This window comes from Arabidopsis lyrata, assembly GCF_000004255.2.
Source record: "Arabidopsis lyrata subsp. lyrata unplaced genomic scaffold ARALYscaffold_4, whole genome shotgun sequence".
Taxonomy (NCBI): Eukaryota; Viridiplantae; Streptophyta; class Magnoliopsida; order Brassicales; family Brassicaceae; genus Arabidopsis; species Arabidopsis lyrata.
Window position 1 is genome coordinate 1,219,340 of NW_003302552.1, and position 19,350 is coordinate 1,238,689.

The 19,350-nt window shown below is 31.2% G+C and overlaps 1 protein-coding gene across 1 annotated transcript; it reads right to left on the reverse strand.

Moving 5' to 3' along the window:
* Positions 1-15,373: 15,373 nt before the first annotated feature.
* Positions 15,374-16,869, reverse strand: LOC9316527 (homeobox-leucine zipper protein HAT9). The gene is made up of 3 exons (XM_021030106.1): positions 16,271-16,869; positions 16,089-16,168; positions 15,374-15,937 (listed from the first exon to the last, which is right to left on the reverse strand). Exons 1-3 carry the CDS (start codon positions 16,679-16,681, stop codon positions 15,607-15,609), a joined length of 822 nt encoding a protein of 273 aa, XP_020885765.1. The 5' UTR covers positions 16,682-16,869; the 3' UTR covers positions 15,374-15,606.
* Between the last annotated feature and the right edge of the window lie 2,481 nt (positions 16,870-19,350).

The window sequence follows — 19,350 nt, forward strand, 5'->3', positions numbered from 1 at the left end:
TGTAATGAACGTGGGTTTGCTCCGGATTTGAATCTTGGGCAAAATTTTGGTTCCGAAACCCAACCACCGGATGATTTTCCCATGGAGGACACGGAAGTTCCGGAGACGGAACCATTGGCGATGCCTACACGGAATGATGATGCAAATCCACTCGATTCTATGACGCTAGACCAATTACTCCGTGCTCCGGGTCGAGATAAATTGAAAAAGATCGACCCAAGCCGTATGAACGGAACAACTTGGTAAGAAATTGTATTATTTAATTTATAGTTTTACGTAGATAATCTCAATTAAATAATTTGGTAATTATAGGTATAGATTCGATAAAGGATTCACAAAGATTATCAAGAAAATCATGGAGAGCGATTTCCCCGATCCCGCTCCGAATATTACGTCGGTCTCCGGAGACACAAAGAAACGTTGGTTTAAGGCATTTGTGGTTAGTTTATTTAAATAAAATTTATGCTTTATTTACTTTGTTTATAATTTTAGCTAAAAAAATTAAATTTTAAAATTTTACAACACTAAAAATATATATATTTTAAATTTTTTAACATTGTAGCAAAAATTTTATTGGGATTATGGTCTTACGGCCGAAGTACAAGAAAAATTTGAGGAGATATGTGGGAGTCGTTTATTGGATTATGTTTATGGATGGAAAAAGAAATGGCTTAACGGGAAAGAAAAGCCAAAATGGATGCGAGAAAACGTTTGGCAAGGGCTTATTGCATATTGGTTACAAGAGCAAAATAAATCCCGTAGTGAAACTAATTCTCAAAATCGCAAGAGTGAACGCGGAGGCTATGGCATGGCTAAACATACTTGTGGATCAATGCCATATGTCGGGAAAAAGGAAAAAATGGTAAATAAAAATTTAAATTTTTTACATTTCAATTTGCATTATAATAAATTTTATTGTAAATTTTTAACTAATAAATATTTTAAATGCAAGCGTAATCCTGAAACCGGTGAGTATCCCGATATGGTGACATTCATGGAGGAGACTCACAAACGGAAATCGGACGGGACATTTGTTGATAAAAAAGCTGAGGCAATAGCTCGTCGATGTCGGGAGATGGAGAAAGAGAAACTCACACAATTGAGTCAACATTCGGACACGCCTGATGATTATCAACTCACCCAAGCAGAAAAAAACGATATTTTCCGATCGGTAAGTAATAGTAATTAAAATATTATAATTTAGATAATATGTTTTATTTCCTAACAACATTTTCATTATAATAGCAAGTTGAAGTTAAAAAAGGACGTAGATTTGGATTCGGTTCCATTCCGTTTGACGAAGACATGGGCGGAAGTTCGTCATATTCACATGTACACGTGAATTGTCAAGAAAACGCAGCCGAAATCATCGAGTTGAAGAGTCAATTAAAAGATTGTAAGTTTTGGATGGATATGATGGCCCGTCTTCATCCCGACATCGTTCCGCCTTCTCGCCAAGATCAACCCGGAAATGAAAATGAAACAAATAACGTTGACACTCTATTTGATAATATATAATATTCGCGTTTGTAATAATTTTTAGTTGTTTAAGAACTTATTAATGTTTAATTATGTTTTTTATATTATGTGGTGAATTTTATTTTTTTTAATTATGTTTTTATATAATATTTGTGTTTGTTTTATTGAATTATTACAATTAAATTAAATTAATATTATTTAATTTAATTAATTATATTAATTAACAATAAAATATAAATATATTTTTTAATAAAATATAATATTTCGTCGGAAATTCATCGGAAAATAATAAAAAAATACGATTTGTCGGAAATTCGTCGGAAACTATTAAATATATTATTATATTATATTTTGTCGGAAATTCGTCGGAACGTTCCGACGAACTTCCGACGATTTGTGGTCGGAAAATCGTCGGAATCGTACTCGATCTTGCGGCGTCGTTTGTAGGAATCTCCTCGGAATGTCGTCGGAATATGCCGTCGGGATATCGTCGGCAATTTTCCGTCGCTATTCCGACGGACATTTCCGACACCTTTCCGACGGGCTTTCGACGAATATTTCCGACGATTTTCCAACAAATATTTCCGACGAATTTTCCGACAACTCATCTCGACAGAAATTTCTGACGAATTTCCGACGAATATTGTTTTCCGACCAGAGAATTCCGACAAACTTGGTGTAGTCGGAAATTCGTCGGAAACATCCATTTCCGACGAATTTCCGACTATTTGGTTTGTCGGAATTTGCTATGTTTTCTTGTAGTGATATGACTTGCATTTCACGTTCAGCTCAGCAAGATGCATCATTAGCCTCTCTACTAACTTAGTGTTGTTCCAAAAAATCATACAATCTGAAAGTAACGAACCAATCAAAAGTTCATTGGGCTTCATCAGCATGATCTTCCAATCCATCTTCATATCTTACAGACTAGATATACATTTCGACTACATATCTAAAATATTCAATATGCGTCAAGATTCTTTAATCCGTTTTCAGACCTACATGGCACAAGTGAAGGTTGGAGTTTTGACTTTAAACCTTTCTTCTCGCATTTCTCAAAACCTACAATGACTGAACTCCACAGTCGAGTCTCCACAAAACCTATCAAGCATAAATATCACTCTTACTTCGATATTGTTCTTGAATCTCTGAATCACAACGTAACAATGCACCAAAAGAGAAAGCTCCAAGATTTATGTAAAGTAACCAAACCAGCTAACACAATCTCTTTTTCTTGAAATCTACCATATCAGTGTTGGAAGTTGATTCATTACTTAATCCTACATAAGAGAAAAGACAAAGAGAAGTGTGAGAAGATGAAGATGATGAAGAAAGGAGAAGAAGCATAAGGTGAAGAGAAGAACAAGTGTTTTGTCGTAGAAGGAGGAAGAAGAAGAAAGAAGAAAGAGGCCATTGGGCCATATAAGTAATTAGGGCTCATATGTGTTAATGGGTTTTGTTTATTAAGAAGAGTATTAGGTTAAGGTTGAAACAAGTAAGAGTAGTATAAATAGTTTATGTGGTTGTAACTTGTAAGAGACTCCAAAAGATTAACAATGTAGTCTTTGGAGAAAACGGTTCTCGTTATCTCTCTAGAACAAAGAAACCAAATCTGTGTGAGAGATAGAGACCAAGTGATCTAACCAAAGAGGTTAGATATGTGAGAATTCAACAATCAGAACTTCTTCGTGAAAGCGTGCCTTAAACAAATCCATTGATCCTCTTAATCATGTGTTAATCTTTTTTTGTTTTGTTTTTGGTACTATGAATCGCAATTGACATCAACTAGGTGTTAATCAACTCACTGTACAAATTTGCACCTTTTTAGATACTCTCCACATTTCAATATGAGTGTCATTTTTAAGCAAATAAAAAATTAGTTGATATTCAATTTAAATTTCCAAAAGTAATAGATAAGGATTTTCGTCGACACGAATGTCCATTCGCATAATGAATTTTTTTTATTTTCTTTAACAAAAGTATCATTTCTCGAAGAAAAATATTCACCTCATAAATCGTGTTTTTTTTTTTTTTTATAAAATCTTTTTTGATTAAAACGTCAAAAGTTTTTCTTCCTTGATGCTGCAAGTGAAACTGATGGTAGTATTCTTCCTTGATGCTTTGAGTGGTTCCCTTCACTTTTTAGGTTAGGGATTGTCTACTTCATAAAAAAAAAATCTGTCTAGTGAATCTCTTAGCCAACACATTTAAATTATTTGGAATATAGCAAAAAAAAATTCGAAAAATCAAAAGAGAACTTATAAATATCCAATAAGTTGCATTGAACTTTCGATATGATTGCTCTTGAATTGGTGTTACTGAAAAGAGCTCGACTCGATCCTCAGGCTGTTGAATCTCTTCTGTACGGAGATTAAATCCTTATCTAATAAATTACAAGTCAATTCACAAGGAACTGCAACTTTCTCCATCTAACACCTGTCTTAAGTCCCAAATTTTCATCTTTCACCTTTTTAAACAATTAAATTTTATTTTAAATAGAAAAAAAAATTTACGAGAAAGTGTTTTTTTTTTTACACAACTGTTGCTCCTCTTCTCCCACGATCTCGATATCAAGCTCCACTTATCTCGACAATGGAACAACATCATGGCTTCATACATAAAGCTATCAGATCTCTTCCTTTTCTGATTCACTAGTATTAAGGCCCATGCCATGTGTTGTGTAAATTAAACAAAAAAATAATAATTATAACAATGGGTAATATCTATTGGCAAAAAGATTTAACGAAAATAGAATTAGATTAAACAAAAATGAAATTAACAATTTCATGTAGTAACAAAATTTTCATTGTTTGATTAATAGATTAAACAAAAATTTCATTGTTTGATTAAAATCACAATCATTAGTTCAGCGAAATCAGATTTATTAATTGTTATAAAAGAAAAATGAAACGTCGGAGGAAGAAATGAAAAGGTGTTTTTTTTTTTTTATTACTTTTGATTAATAGTGAATTTAATTAGTTATGAGAAAAAAAAAATCGTGGAGGAAAAAGTGTTTTCTCAAATAAATTAGTAAATGGAACGTGGGATGAAGAAATGAATTTTTTTTTTTTTTATATTTTTGATTAGTTGAGTTTAATTAGGAAAGAGGATAAAAGGACAAAATTGTGGGAAAAAAAAAAAAAAATTTATCAAATAAAAAGTAAATTGGCGTAGAAAAGTAAAAGAAGAGAATTTGAGACTTATGCCACATGTCAAAAGGAGAATATTGCAGTTTTTGTTAAAGTGACTGTTGATTTAGTAGATATGGATGGGTAATATCTATTGGCAAAAAGATTTAACGAAAATAGAATTAGATTAAACAAAAATGAAATTAACAATTTCATGTAGTAACAAAATTTTCATTGTTTGATTCATAGATTAAACAAAAATTTCATTGTTTGATTAAAATCACAATCATTAATTAAGCGAAATCAGATTTATTAATTGTTATAAAAGAAAAATGAAACGTGGGAGGAAGAAATGAAAATGTGTTTTTTTTTTTAATTACTTTTGATTAATAGTGAATTTAATTAGTTATGAGAAAAAAAAAAAAATCGTGGAGGAAAAAGTGTTTTCTCAAATAAATTAGTAAATGGAACGTGGGATGAAGAAATGAATTTTTTTTTATATATTTTTGATTAGTTGAGTTTAATTAATAAAGAGGATAAAAGGAGAAAATTGTGGGAAAAAATAAAAAAAAAATTTATCAAATAAAAATTAAATTGGCGTAGAAAAGTAAAAGAAGAGAATTTGAGATTTATGCCACATGTCAAAAGGAGAATATTGCAGTTTTTGTTAAAGTGACTGTTGATTTAGTAGATATAGATGGGTAATATCTAGAGAAATTGTTAAAAATGCTCCTTTTTCATTATCTCTTTTCAAAAATGCTCCCTTTGAGAGTCCATTTTTAAGTTTGCCCTCTTTTAATTTTTAATGACCATTTTACCCTTTTTTGAAACAAAATTAGGTCCACAAAATATAAAATATTTTTTGGCGGGAAAAGTGATCCCGCAATTTTCCCGCCAAAACACTTGTAAAAACTTTAAAATACCTTGTAAAATTTTCACATAAAATTTTTTCATGCCAAAAATTTTCTTCATAAATTTTTTTTTGCCGGAAAAGTGATTCCGCAATTTTTTTGGCGAAACAAATTTACAGGGTATTTTAAAGGTTTTACGGAGTATTTACAAGTGTTTTGTAAGGTTTTACAATGTATTTTAAAAGGTTTTACAAGGTACTTATAACGTTTTATAAGGTATTATAACTTGTAAAACCTTATAACTTGTAAAATCTTATAAAATAGCTTGTAAAATCTTATAATACCTTATAAATACCTTATAAATACGTTGTAAAACCTTTTAAAATACATTGTAAACCTTATAAATACCCTGTAAAAAACTTTTAAAATACCTTGTAAATTTCTCCCGCCAAAAAAATTGCGGAATCACTTTTTCCGCAAAAAAATTTTTTGGCGGGAAAACTTTTTGGCGGGAAAAAATTTTACGGGAAAATTTTACAAGGTATTTTAAAGGTTTTACAAGTTTTTACAAGTGTTTTGGCGGGAAAAATTGCGGGATCACTTTTCCCGCTAAAAAATATTTTGTATTTTGTGGACCTAATTTTGTTATATTTCCTTATATATTTGTGATATCTTTTATTAAAAGAAGGGTAATTTAGTCATTTTGTACATAAAAAGGGGTATTTTTAAAAATGGATAACCAAAGGGGGCATTTTTGAAAAGGGGTATTGAAAAAGGGCATTTTTGTGAGTCTCCCTAATATCTATTGGCAAAAAGATTTAACGAAAATAGAATTAGATTAAACAAAAATGAAATTAACAATTTCATGTAGTAACAAAATTTTCATTGTTTGATTCATAGATTAAACAAAAATTTCATTGTTTGATTAAAATCACAATCATTAATTAAGCGAAATCAGATTTATTAATTGTTATAAAAGAAAAATGAAACGTGGGAGGAAGAAATGAAAATGTGTTTTTTTTTTTAATTACTTTTGATTAATAGTGAATTTAATTAGTTATGAGAAAAAAAAAATCGTGGAGGAAAAATTGTTTTCTCAATAAATTAGTAAATGGAACGTGGGATGAAGAAATGAATTTTTTTTTTATATATTTTTGATTAGTTGAGTTTAATTAGGAAAGAGGATAAAAGGACAAAATTGTGGGAAAAAATTAAAAAAAAAATTTATCAAATAAAAAGTAAATTGGCGTAGAAAAGTAAAAGAAGAGAATTTGAGACTTATGCCACATGTCAAAAGGAGAATATTGCAGTTTTTGTTAAAGTGACTGTTGATTTAGTAGATATGGATGGGTAATATCTATTGGCAAAAAGATTTAACGAAAATAGAATTAGATTAAACAAAAATGAAATTAACAATTTCATGTAGTAACAAAATTTTCATTGTTTGATTCATAGATTAAACAAAAATTTCATTGTTTGATTAAAATCACAATCATTAATTAAGCGAAATCAGATTTATTAATTGTTATAAAAGAAAAATGAAACGTGAGAGGAAGAAATAAAAAGGTGTTTTTTTTTTTAATTACTTTTGATTAATAGTGAATTTAATTAGTTATGAGAAAAAAAAATCGTGGAGGAAAAAGTGTTTTCTCATATAAATTAGTAAATGGAACGTGAGATGAAGAAATGAATTTTTTTTTATATATATTTTTGATTAGTTGAGTTTAATTAGGAAAGAGGATAAAAGGAGAAAATTGTGGGAAAAAATAAAATAAAAATTTATCAAATAAAAAGTAAATTGGGGTAGAAAAGTAAAAGAAGAGATTTTGAGACTTATGCCACATGTCAAAAGGAGAATATTGTAGTTTTTGTTAAAGTGACTGTTGATTTAGTAGATATAGATGTTTCCTCTCTAACTCTAATCGGGTAAACTGTTTTTAATTTCTTAGATGTTCTGATTTTAGGGTTTCAACAATACCATTTCTCTTCTAATTCCAACCGATACTTCTAATTCAAAATCTCTCAATTTACAAATTTCGTGTTTTCTCTACCTCTAATCGGGTAAACTGTTTTTAATTTTTAAGATGTTCTGATTTATCTGAAAGAACAATAAAAACAATATAGTTTACAATCTAAAATATTTATTAGTTAGGATGATGTTGGAAAGTATATACCTTTAGATGGAGCTTCTTTGTGATTATTATTTCTTGATTCTGGCATATATGGTTCTTTATGCACGTTTGTTTTCCTCCTATCTGATGCAGTACTTGGAAATCCATTGCCATTGTCGTTGGCGTTCGGCAGGGCCGGCCCAGACCTAAAGCCCAGCAAGCAGATGCTTTAGGCAGCAAATCTTATATGTATTTTAAAGGGCATCAAAATTACAAAAGTGTCTTGTAGTCTAGTGGTATTTAGAACGTCTAAAGGTAGTTGGGCGTGGGTTCGATCCTTGACAACCGAAGATTTTAACATTTTTTTATTTTTAGTTATTATAATGGGCATCAAATTTTGTTGGGCTTTAAGCATCATGAATCTTTGGGCCGGCCCTGGCGTTCGGTGTCGTCTCATCCACGTTTTGATCAAAGATAGTACTTCGAGCAGAACCTGAAAATAAGGTATGATTTCCATGATTCTGTTGTAAACTAATTTCTTACATGATTCTGGTTGTAAACAATATTCTTACATGGTTCTCCTTTATAATATGCATCTGTTTCATTATTGGAGATTCATATTCTATTAAAAGCATTGCAAATAGCTGTGAAATCATAATATTAGCCAAGCAATTACATCTTTGACAAAAAAAAAAAAAAAAAGCCAAGCAATTACATATAATCTTAGTAATTGATAATACCATTTGTAATATCACTCAAGATATTAGGTGAAACTCGGGTTGGTAGTATTGGTGATACGGAATTGGCTTTAGAATTAGAAAAAAAGTTTTTTGTAGATGTGAGATAGAAACAATGTTAAAGCAACCATTGCTTTTCAGAAATGAGATAGAATAATGCAAACAATGTTAAAGCAACCATTGCTTTTCGAATTTATCAAATTTGGTTTAGTCTGTTCTTCATCGTTTTTAATGCCCATCCAATTTTCTATATAACACTTTGTTCTTATTCTTCATAATTTTTTAATTTTACATTTGGATTTGGATTTGCAGGTTTAGATTCCAAACTTCATTCTCCAGATATGCCACTCGAAATTACACCTATTTTCCAGTTAACTCTAGCAACAGATCCATGTAAAATCAACGTTCGGATTGTCCATCTTTGGGTTTTTTTAAAAAAGGACAATTGGTAATATTGTAAATTTGGTTCTCGTACTTATAACTTAAATACTACTCCCTCTGTTTCTAGAATATTAATTTTTTAGAGATTTCACATTTTAAAAAAAACAATCATTATTTAATTATTTAATTTTATTAAATATTTTTAAATAAACTATAAACCAATAGTAATCTGAAACAGTTAATCATTATGTCTTGAAATCTATGATTTATTAAAATCAATTAATTAAAAATAAAAAAAAATCTAGAAAATCAACTTTTGTGGAACAAACTCAAAACACTACAACATCAAACTTCAAGGAACAAAAAAAGTATTTGTCTATTTTGAAAATCGATCCCCGAAAATTCGAATATTTATTATTCGCATAATGACATGAACAATTAATTAATAATATTGGCTAGTCTCCGCGTACAAAGCAGCTGGCCTAATTTGATACTAAACCCATGAGTGTTTTCAATAAAGCAAACGACTAATAATATTGCAAAGTTAATTAGTATAAATTTTGTTTTTTTAGTTGGCTGTTATATTATACCAAATCTAAGCTTGGTGATTAAATATATTTTTTTTTTATAAACTCTATCGGCTGATCCGGTCAGTTCTGGTAGAAACGTACCGAAATGTTTCAGATTGGACTTTTCTCCGAAGGATCACCATACTGTCTGTCCCGAATTTGGAATGCTTTCAGACTAATGCCAAGGGTAGCCAGATCGCTTGTTACTGGACTACCAGGTAAACTGCTTGGACCTTTGGCCCAAACCCAGACTTCCCACACATGTGTTTTTTGTTTATAGATCGAACTTGAATTAGTTTTTTCAAACGTGGTAGAGCACAGCTATGTGGGCTTAAAAAATATTCTTGTTTATTTGAACAAAAGTTCAAAACAAGAAGTCGACAAACCGACAATTGAACCAGCAGTTGACACATGTACGATGCTGTTCTCAATAAGCTAATTACGTACGTGCACACGAAAACGAATTCTGTCAATCATTATTAGGGATTCCAAATAATTTAATTACCAACACAGTAATTACTATCGTTACCAAATCACTTTAAATTTATAGTAATCAATTGTATCAAACATATACTGTACATACTACATACTATATATGATTGATCTATCTCATCGTCTATGATCAATCCAATATTTTTATGAGTAAATACATGAAAATTGAAGCTAAAACTTTTTTTTTTTTACTTTTATTAACTCAACGTTAAGAAGTCTTCAATTTCGTTTCGTTTTTTCTCCTCTCTCGCGTCTTGTTCGCCCTAGCCGCCGCCGTCAAGCTTTTCTCCTGTTCTGACCTCTCCGGCCACCGGCGCTTCTCGCCGGAGTCGTGAGAGGGTCATCCGTGTGCTTATTCTTCCGTTCTCCTTTGTTTTCGGGCCATTCTCAGCCTTTCCATGCAGATCTAGTTTCGAAGTTTTCGGAGTGGCTTTAGGTTGGTTTCTTCTCCGGTTTCCGGCAAGATCTTCCCTAAGAGTCGCCTCCTATTGGTTCGTGATGGTGCTTCGTGATATCGTCATGTCTCGCTCGGTGGTTTTTTGGGCGTAGCTTCAGATCAGGTTTTTGGCCACCGCCGTTTGGTGTTGGTTGACGTGTTGTTGGGTTCCACTACGGCTGAGATGTTCTTGTTTCCTCTCTGTTAACATCTGACCTTCGTATTCTTCCTTCTATGGGATTGCTTCCTTTGGTCTTTTGCTGGTTTGGTCTCGATGGCTCTTCAAAGTTATTTTGTTTAGTCGTTTAGTCGTGGCTATCTTAGGGTGGTCGTTGCTATTGAGGAATCTGCCTTATTCTCAGTCTTTTGTGGTTTAGCATCATTTTCATTTGCCTATTGACTGCCATTTGGAGTTTACTTGTGTTTCGATCCGGTTCGTGCTCTTACCGTCTCCAGTCTTCGGTATGGTTCGGATTGCTTGGGCTCGGTCCTTGTCTCTACATTATAGATCTGATCGAGATCTCATCTTAGGTTTGGTATCTTTCTAGGCGTTAACAAATCGTGGTTACCTTGTTTCTTCGATATCGCCGCTTCCAGGAGCTGTGTTTGGTTCTAGATCGTTCTAGTTCCCTTCTTGCTGGTATGGATACCTTGGTTCTCCTTCTCAGTGAGGTAGTCTTCATTTGTTAAAGGAAGAGTCGCTCTCCATTTGTGTGGATTTTCTCGTCCCTTTCGGTTAGCCACTTTGTCAAGCTTGTCTCTCTTTTGGTTTGTTGATAGGTTCTTTGATATGTGCTAAATTTTGGGTCTATTGTTAGATCTCTCTTGTTTTAGTTTCGGCTTTCTCCCTCTTTGTTGTTGGCGTTGTTTTGCCATTGCTTCCCTCTTTTGGGCTTAGTTTCCGGGGATATCTTGTTATCCGTCGGCTTAGTTTCTGGGATCATTTAGTTGATCGCCGGCTTAGTTTCTGGGGGTTAAAGTCCCGCCGGCCTTTGTATTCCAACAACGTATTTCACCTTTGTTATATAATCATTCAGAGAAAAAAAAAAAAAAAAACTCAACGTTCAAATAGACTTAACGTATATATGCAAAGTATGAAGTTAGGTATTTTTAGCAAATCAAAGTAAAACAACATCAAGCTTACAATTTTGTATATATAAGTTTATCATGATTTTACATATATCTTTTGCATATATTTCAAAAGTGCCCACACATTTGTGGTCCAGTGGTAGTTGAAAATTGGGGATATGTTGGAAGGAACTAACCCAGGTTCGATCACGCTGGAAACAAAAAACACATTTGTATGGGAAATCTGGGCTAGGGTCAAAAGGCCCAAGCAGTTTACCTGGTAGTCCAGTAACAGGCGATCTGGCTACCCCCTGGCATTAGTCGGAAAGCATTCCAAACTCGGGACAGAGAGTGTGGTGGCCCTTCGAGGAGTAGTCCACTCTGAAACATTTCGGTGCGTTTATACCGGAACTGACCGGATTAACCGATAGAATTTATCAATATATATATATATATATTCTAGAAGTTTAATAAACTAGGTATCTGCGTAGATATCTCATTATCAAGCTCTAGGGCCAAGTATGGAGTTTCATGTGACATGATGATGTACGTAGACCGTAGTGAAATTGAAAGATTCATCAATATAATCATGTATATAATAAATGTTGGTACTACATGAAAATGCTGCATATATATAACAATATAATTCATAAGATGGTACGTGAGAAAAATTCGAAAAGAAAATCACGTGAAGCATCATGACCCACCTTAACACCATTAAGATAGAGCATCTCGCGACTTCACGGTACTTGTCTTCTAAATTTAATGCTCGTTTTTTTTCATTCTTATTATGTATGTCAAATTGTCACTATACATAGACTTTTTTGTTTTGGACGAAATCACTATACATAGGCAAGTTATTGTGACGAAAAACAAAATGCAAGTTATTGTTTTTTGATGATTGTAATTGTTTTTTCTATTTTCTTTTTGTCGACAGCAATAGAATATCATTAGTTTTTTAATTAACTCTTTTTTTCGTTTTCAATTTATATATACACTAGGATTTAACTCGCGGTACACCGCGGAGTCATATTTTATTTCTTTAATTAACAATGTTAAAAAAATTTTAAAAAATAGTATTCAAATTAGATGATATAAATTTTTGATGTTTTTAAATTTGACCTGTAGAAATAAATTTTCTCTGTTTGTATAACCCGTCAAAATAAAAATTAGAATTTAATATTGTCATTTTCTCTTTACAAATTTATTTTATGATGTGTTAGTATTACGATTCTCAATTTTTTTTTATATGCAAACAACATCAAATGCATGGAGAAGAAGGTATGATACATTTCTGCTTTATATTTAAATATTCAATATATTGATAAAAACTGAAATCAAATTTAAAAAAAAAAAAACTAAAAATTGAAACTCTAACTTCAATCCGACGACTACTTCTATCTCCTCGATCATCTCTAAGCCTAGAAAAAAACAAAAATAATCCAAATCAGTACCTTCCATACAATCGAGAAAGGAGTCTCTAAACTGAAAAGATGATTTCAATTCAAGAACAATCACCTATTATGGTCACGATCACGGCATTGGCCATAGTCATCATCATCTCTTATACCACGTTCTCTTCTTTCACTACGCTCGGTTCTATGATCCATGACGACTGTTTATATGATGACGCTCACAATCTCTGTATGTTCTTTCCATCTATATCGCTTCTTCCAAGAGAGACTTTAGAGTCATTTTTCTGTCCTTATCACGGCCATTCTCTCTTTCTTTATCATTACTTTTTGAAGTCTCTCTTCCATGGTCACGTGTTTCTCTCTACACAATTAAAAACACAACTCATAAATTAGTTTTAAGAATCAATAAAACTAAACGAAAACCATACAAAAAATCAATGAAACTAAAATAGATTACAGCTAGTAGATAAACTAATGATATAAGAATAACAAAATTGTACTATATTTATAGTGTTAAGAGAGTTGTTTGTAATTTTCGGGTTGATAGAATATAATTTCTCTAATAAATAATAAAATCAAATCTAAACGATACAATTTTTTTTGTTAAGAACGCATTTGGATAGTAATTATTATATGTGCATGTATACTATTAAATAGGTATTAAAACGGAAATGTAGGATACTATTTAGATTTTTTATAGAAATTTCTTAAACTAATTAGATTCCAAGATTTGGTACGTGAGAGTAATTAGGGGGATCACATTAAATAATCGAAATTTTGAAAAGAAAGATGCGAGATTATTGCAAAAGATTAGAGCAAATATTTTTAATCCGGCGAATATATTTTAATGTTTTACTTGGAGATGAGTAAATAATTTATTGATTTTAATTCTCTTGTTGTAGATATGGTTAGTAGGATTATCGTAAATGTTAAGTTGGTAGTAATTAAATGAGATTTGAGATCTCGGATGAGATATTTTTCAAAATATAGTCGAGTTAATATTGAGAGATTTGGGGAATAATTGGTTAGTAACTAATTGTTTAAAATATGGATCTTTAATTCAAAACGTGTAATCAATAATAACAACCATTTAATGTCTTTTTTTTTTGTGCAAAATTAAAGGAAGATCCGTTTAAAACGATTTCGGGTAAAAAAATAAACAAAAACCCGACCCACCAATGGCATTCCATTGTAAATACTTCTCAACTTCAGAATTTATTTGCTAAATGTACTCCAAAAATGTATATATAGATTATTTTTAAATTGAAATCGAATTATAACATAACAACGATAATAGTACAAATCAATATAAGCTCTGATTCTTTGTTACTAGCTTTATATTGTTAGTTTTATTAGCATCATGCTTTTTGATAGTTATAAAACTCGACTACTTGTAAGACGATCGTAGGTTTCTCAACAAACAAAACTTCTCGAAAATATGTATTCAGATGAATAACTTAAACCATGATTAATATTTTCAGTTTACAGTTTCTGGATTTTATATATTTTAGCCGAAGGACCCTAAATACAATGACTAAAATATTGCTCCTATTTACTCCTTTTTTATTCGTTAAAATATTCACTCTATTATTGTGAACCACTAAATCTTTTTATAAAAGTATATATATATATATATATATATATATATATATATATATATTGAGTACACACAATAAAAGTATTAGAAAGGTGAGTACTATTATTCTTATTGTTTGTGTGATCTTTGTATTCATATTTATTCTTAAAACAAAATTCTTGCTAATTATAAAAATTTCATTTAGAGTGATGCGTCAATACACGTGAGCTAACCTCCAAACCTCACACCCTTTTTCTCTCTCGCTTAAAATGCTTCACACCCAATTTCCATTTTTTTGAATTTTCCCTTTGGATAATCCATAAATATACTATTTTTTGAGTAAATGAATTATTATCACATCAATTTAATGCATTTTTAATCTGATTCCACAACTCAATTTTGGATTTTACTCAAAAAGAGAAAAGTTTGGTCCTACTAAAATTATATACCCTTTTCAAAGTTGTGGCTTTCCCATCTGTTTAGTATAACTTTTTATTTATTGGTGGGAAAACATAGTTTCCATCAATTTTTCTTTCCGTTTTTGGATTCAAGAGTTTAAAAACAAATCAAGTTGATACCATTGCCTTGTTTAGATGAATGATGAATCTAATTCATAAGACTTTTGTTTGTTATGATAAAGTCTTAATTATCAGATATTTTCACATGATATAATATAAGATTCTTTCTTTTTGTAGAAATAATCCAATGAACAGTATACAAGCTTGAAAGGTCATACAATATAATAGGAAAGATCAAACGAAAACTGCATTAATAGTTGTTTAGTGTGATGTAAAATATGACCTACCATTATATTAGATAGATGTCGTATTTTAGCGTATAAAGTTTTAACTTTTAGATTGAGATTTGTAATTTACTATACTTGTAGCTTATCACCACCACATCAATTGAGTCCCATTTAAATATGATATTATACGTTATAGATTTATTTTATTTTATTTTCTTATGTTCAATACAGCCCCATAAAATCTAAACACATAGATGAAAGTAATCATTGGCTGATTAGTACGCATGAAAAATTCTCATGTATTTAATATTTTAATGTAGTTTTTATTTTATTTTACAAACATGATTTACTTGACTAAAATTGAAGGTGAAAAAATAAGATGGATTAATTAAAGTGAAGACTATTTTACCTTTTTTCGACAAATAAAATAATAATTACAAACTATTATTTTTCCCAAACCAACAATCCCACTGAAAAACAAAGTGGGAATTGTAGAAGAGACCATCTAAACGCATCTTACCCTTTCTAACATAGTTTTTGTATTCTTCCTACTAGTTAAATTGCCACCAAAAAAAATTTAATATTTTAAGTAATAAATAAAAAACGAATTACTACTATTCAACAAGCTGCAGATGGATTAGTAAAAGGGTTGAAGAAGTGAGGCTTTGAGGAGATGGAGAAAGCTCCTTTGGCCGTACTTCCATCCACAACCACCGCGGTAGCCACGCTGCCGCCACCTCCTCCATTACCGCCACCGGCGCCGATTCTCTCACAAGAAGGACACATCGTTAGAGTCGATGCAGGCATGTGCATGTAAAAAGGCTGATGAGTCAATTTTAGGGTTTTGAGTTCTTGAATCTCTTTCTGAAGTCTCATGTTCTCATCTGTTAATGTTTCACAACACTTCTTCAAAAACTCACAATCTACTTCTGTTTGCTTCAGCTTTGTCCTGCTCAAATTTTCATTAAATAAAATAAATATATAGCTTAAAGAAAAATAATATCACCTACAAAATTTTCTGACTATTAAATAGACAATTTTCGAAACTTGTAAAAATCAAATAATATTCTGATAATTTATAAGAAATAAATAAAAATTACCTAGCTCTTCTATTTTGAAACCATACTTCAACTTGTCTAGGCCTTAGATTCAGCTGTCTAGCCAGAACTTGCTTTTGCTTCTGTAAATAAAATAAAAACAAAGAATCTGATTAGATAAGGATTATCAAAAGTGATTAGTAACATATAATAAAAAAGAATTAAGATTAAGGATATATAATTACGGGATTAAGGGTGCTATGATGCTTGAAGCTATCCTCAAGAAGAGCAGATTGTTCTTTCGTAAGCCTAAGTTTTTTTCGAGCACTAATACCTTCTTCATCTTCATTGTATTCACTTGTAACTTTCTCCGTCGTGTCTTCCTCCTCCGGCGACTCTTCTCCACCGTCTCTCTCTCTTTTCACCACCCTCCCGCTTGAGAAAGAAGAGACTCCGCTGTGAGATGACGTCTGACGGCATAGTTGGTCAGCTCCGGTCACCACGGTAACCGAGGGATCGCCGGAGAGGCTTAAAGTCAACGACGGCTCGAGCTTGCAACCGGAGGATCGTCTGATGGCACTACTGTAATTATTTGGAGTAGGTGAGAGACCTAATCCAAGAACAAGACCTGTGTTGCATGAATCATCAAAACCCATCTGAGTCGAAGTGAAAAAATTATGCCTATGTAAAATTTATCTATCTTTGAGATTTCGAGAGGAAAAAGAAATGAGTTTTTTTTTTGTTTGTTTGATGAAGTTAAGAAGATAATGGGAGGAGATGAAGCCAAGTGGGCTTCTTAAGAAGGAGAAAAAAAGTATTTTTATTTTATATTTTTAAGAAATTGATGGGTGGGTGGATGGCTAATAATTATTAATCAAAGGAATGATTTATTTTATTTTAAAGAAATAATTTTATTTTCTTGGTAATTATTTTTCTGAAAAAAAAAGAATAATGTGGGAAATTGTGATGGCACAATTCTCTCTACTTTTATTTTTCTTACTTGCAAAGGTTGACCAAATGAGCATCTCACTTGGCACTTGCTACTATTCTTCCCACTAAGAGAAAAGTTCCCAACAAAGTTCAATGATTTTATATTTGGTAGAATAGAATTATCATATCATGAATATAATAAATTAAATATTATATCTAAAGCTTTCTTCATTCTTTTTCTGGTATCATTGGGTTCAGTCGGCATTGGTATTTTAGATTTGAATCAATTACGGATTTGCCATTTTTTGGGATGGCATTTGTGGATTTTGCCTTTTTTGAATAGTTTATGGATTTTACCCTTTTTCAGGCTACGGAAACATGCGTTATATTCGTTATGTTTGGGTTTAGTCGGTTGTGGTTGTTCTTAGGGTTTAGTATTTTGTATAAACTACGTATTTTTACCAAAAAAAATCCGAAATACGTACATTTTTAAGTGTTAGAAAATGGCAAATCCATAAAATTTTTGCAAAAATGGCATTTTCAAAAGATTTTGGTAAAAAATGGCAAAATCAACAATAATCCCTTTAGATTTTTATATGGGATTATTGTCTAAAATGCCATTTTTTTTTGGAAAACTTACGAAAATGCTATTTTTTTGAATAGTTAACGGATTTTGCCATTTTTAACACTTAAAAATGTATGTATTTATGATTTTTTTTTTGCAAAAATACGTATTTTATACCAAATATTAAACCCTAAGAAAAAATGGAACCGACTAAACCCAAACATAACGAGTGAAACGCATGTTAAATCATATTTTTGGAACCTGAAAAATGGCAAAATCCACAAACTATTCAAAAAATGGCAAAATCCGTAATTAATTCTTTTTATATCATGAAGCGTTATACTGTATTACGTTTGTACATATATACATATATGTTAATGTTTATACATTTTTATTTTGTTATGTTACAATTCTATCAACAGGGATTAAATTAGTATGAATAGTAATTAGAAGATGATTAAGAGGTGCCTTTAAATAACGGACCACAAGACAGTTTTACTTTTACCCACTAATTTTCAGCCTCTCTTTTTCTTATGACAGAAACACATTGGCCCTTGATGTTCAATTCATTTATTTAATTAGATATTATATATTTTAGTTAAAAAAATTTCTGATTTGATACATATGGATAGTGATCCCCACCATCTTGTATAGGTTTGGTTCTCTTGATCTCATTCACCAATTCATTTAGTACTTTTTCGAAAGAGTTAGGCATATACTTTATTTTCGAATATATATATATATATATATTTAAACAAGGTGATTCATTACCATACCAATTATTCTTCACATCCTTAATTTGTCTGAAGCTGAACTCATAGCTATCTTTAGATTACAAAGTATTTCCTAGAGTTTTATAATATATCTTATCGCGCTTTCTCTTTCAGGATAAATCGATGTACTAATATAATGTAACACATAAGAAAAGAAAAAGAGTGTAAAATAAGAACAAGCAGATTTATGAGTGTTATAACATATAACAAATGTTACTTATTTACCATGGTCTTAAAAACTGGAATTCAAACTATTTTGGAACAATCATTACATCACAAATAAGACTTGGTCAAGCTATATCGCTAGATATAACTAATCAAAAGTCTTAAGTCCGGTAGTTAGGTTAATTACATTACCCGACTTTTAAATCCAAGTTCATACAATATGTGGTCGAAACAGTTGTAAGAAATGGGTGCTCACCTTTTAAATCACTTTTTGTTTGGTTACCTGACGTATCATTAGAGCTATCAAGAGAACACACACCAAATAAATAAAGGAGAAGTACAATAAAAGTGGGTAGAAACCAAAAAAAATGATGTGGGTGAATATGATTCGTCAACAATAACCTAAAATCTTTGGAGTAATTGATTAAGAAAGTTGATGTGTAACATTTCATTAGGTTTGGTCTCAGCTATGTTATTTGTTTTGGCACTTCCCAATAATGCATTTGTCGGCTATACTCGTCCAACTGAAGTTAGGTTACCCATCCTATACATATTGTTATCATCATTATTTGTTATCCCTATTTTTTCATCTATTATCTAATCATTACAAGAAAACATGTAATTAGCGACCACACATTAAGTAGCGTAGTAGTCGCTAAACCTATTAAGACGACAGTTTGGCGACTAAAACACGTAGTCGGTAAACCTTGCGTCGCTAAATTTATGAGTCACCAAACAGTCGCCATTTAGCGACTGAATAACTACTAACTTATGTGCCGTTATTTAGTCGCATAACAGTCGCCAAATTAGCGACTGTTTGGAGACATTATTTCCACTACATAGTGACTCTTTGGCGACTATTTGGTGACTGATATAGCGACTGTTTTGCCAC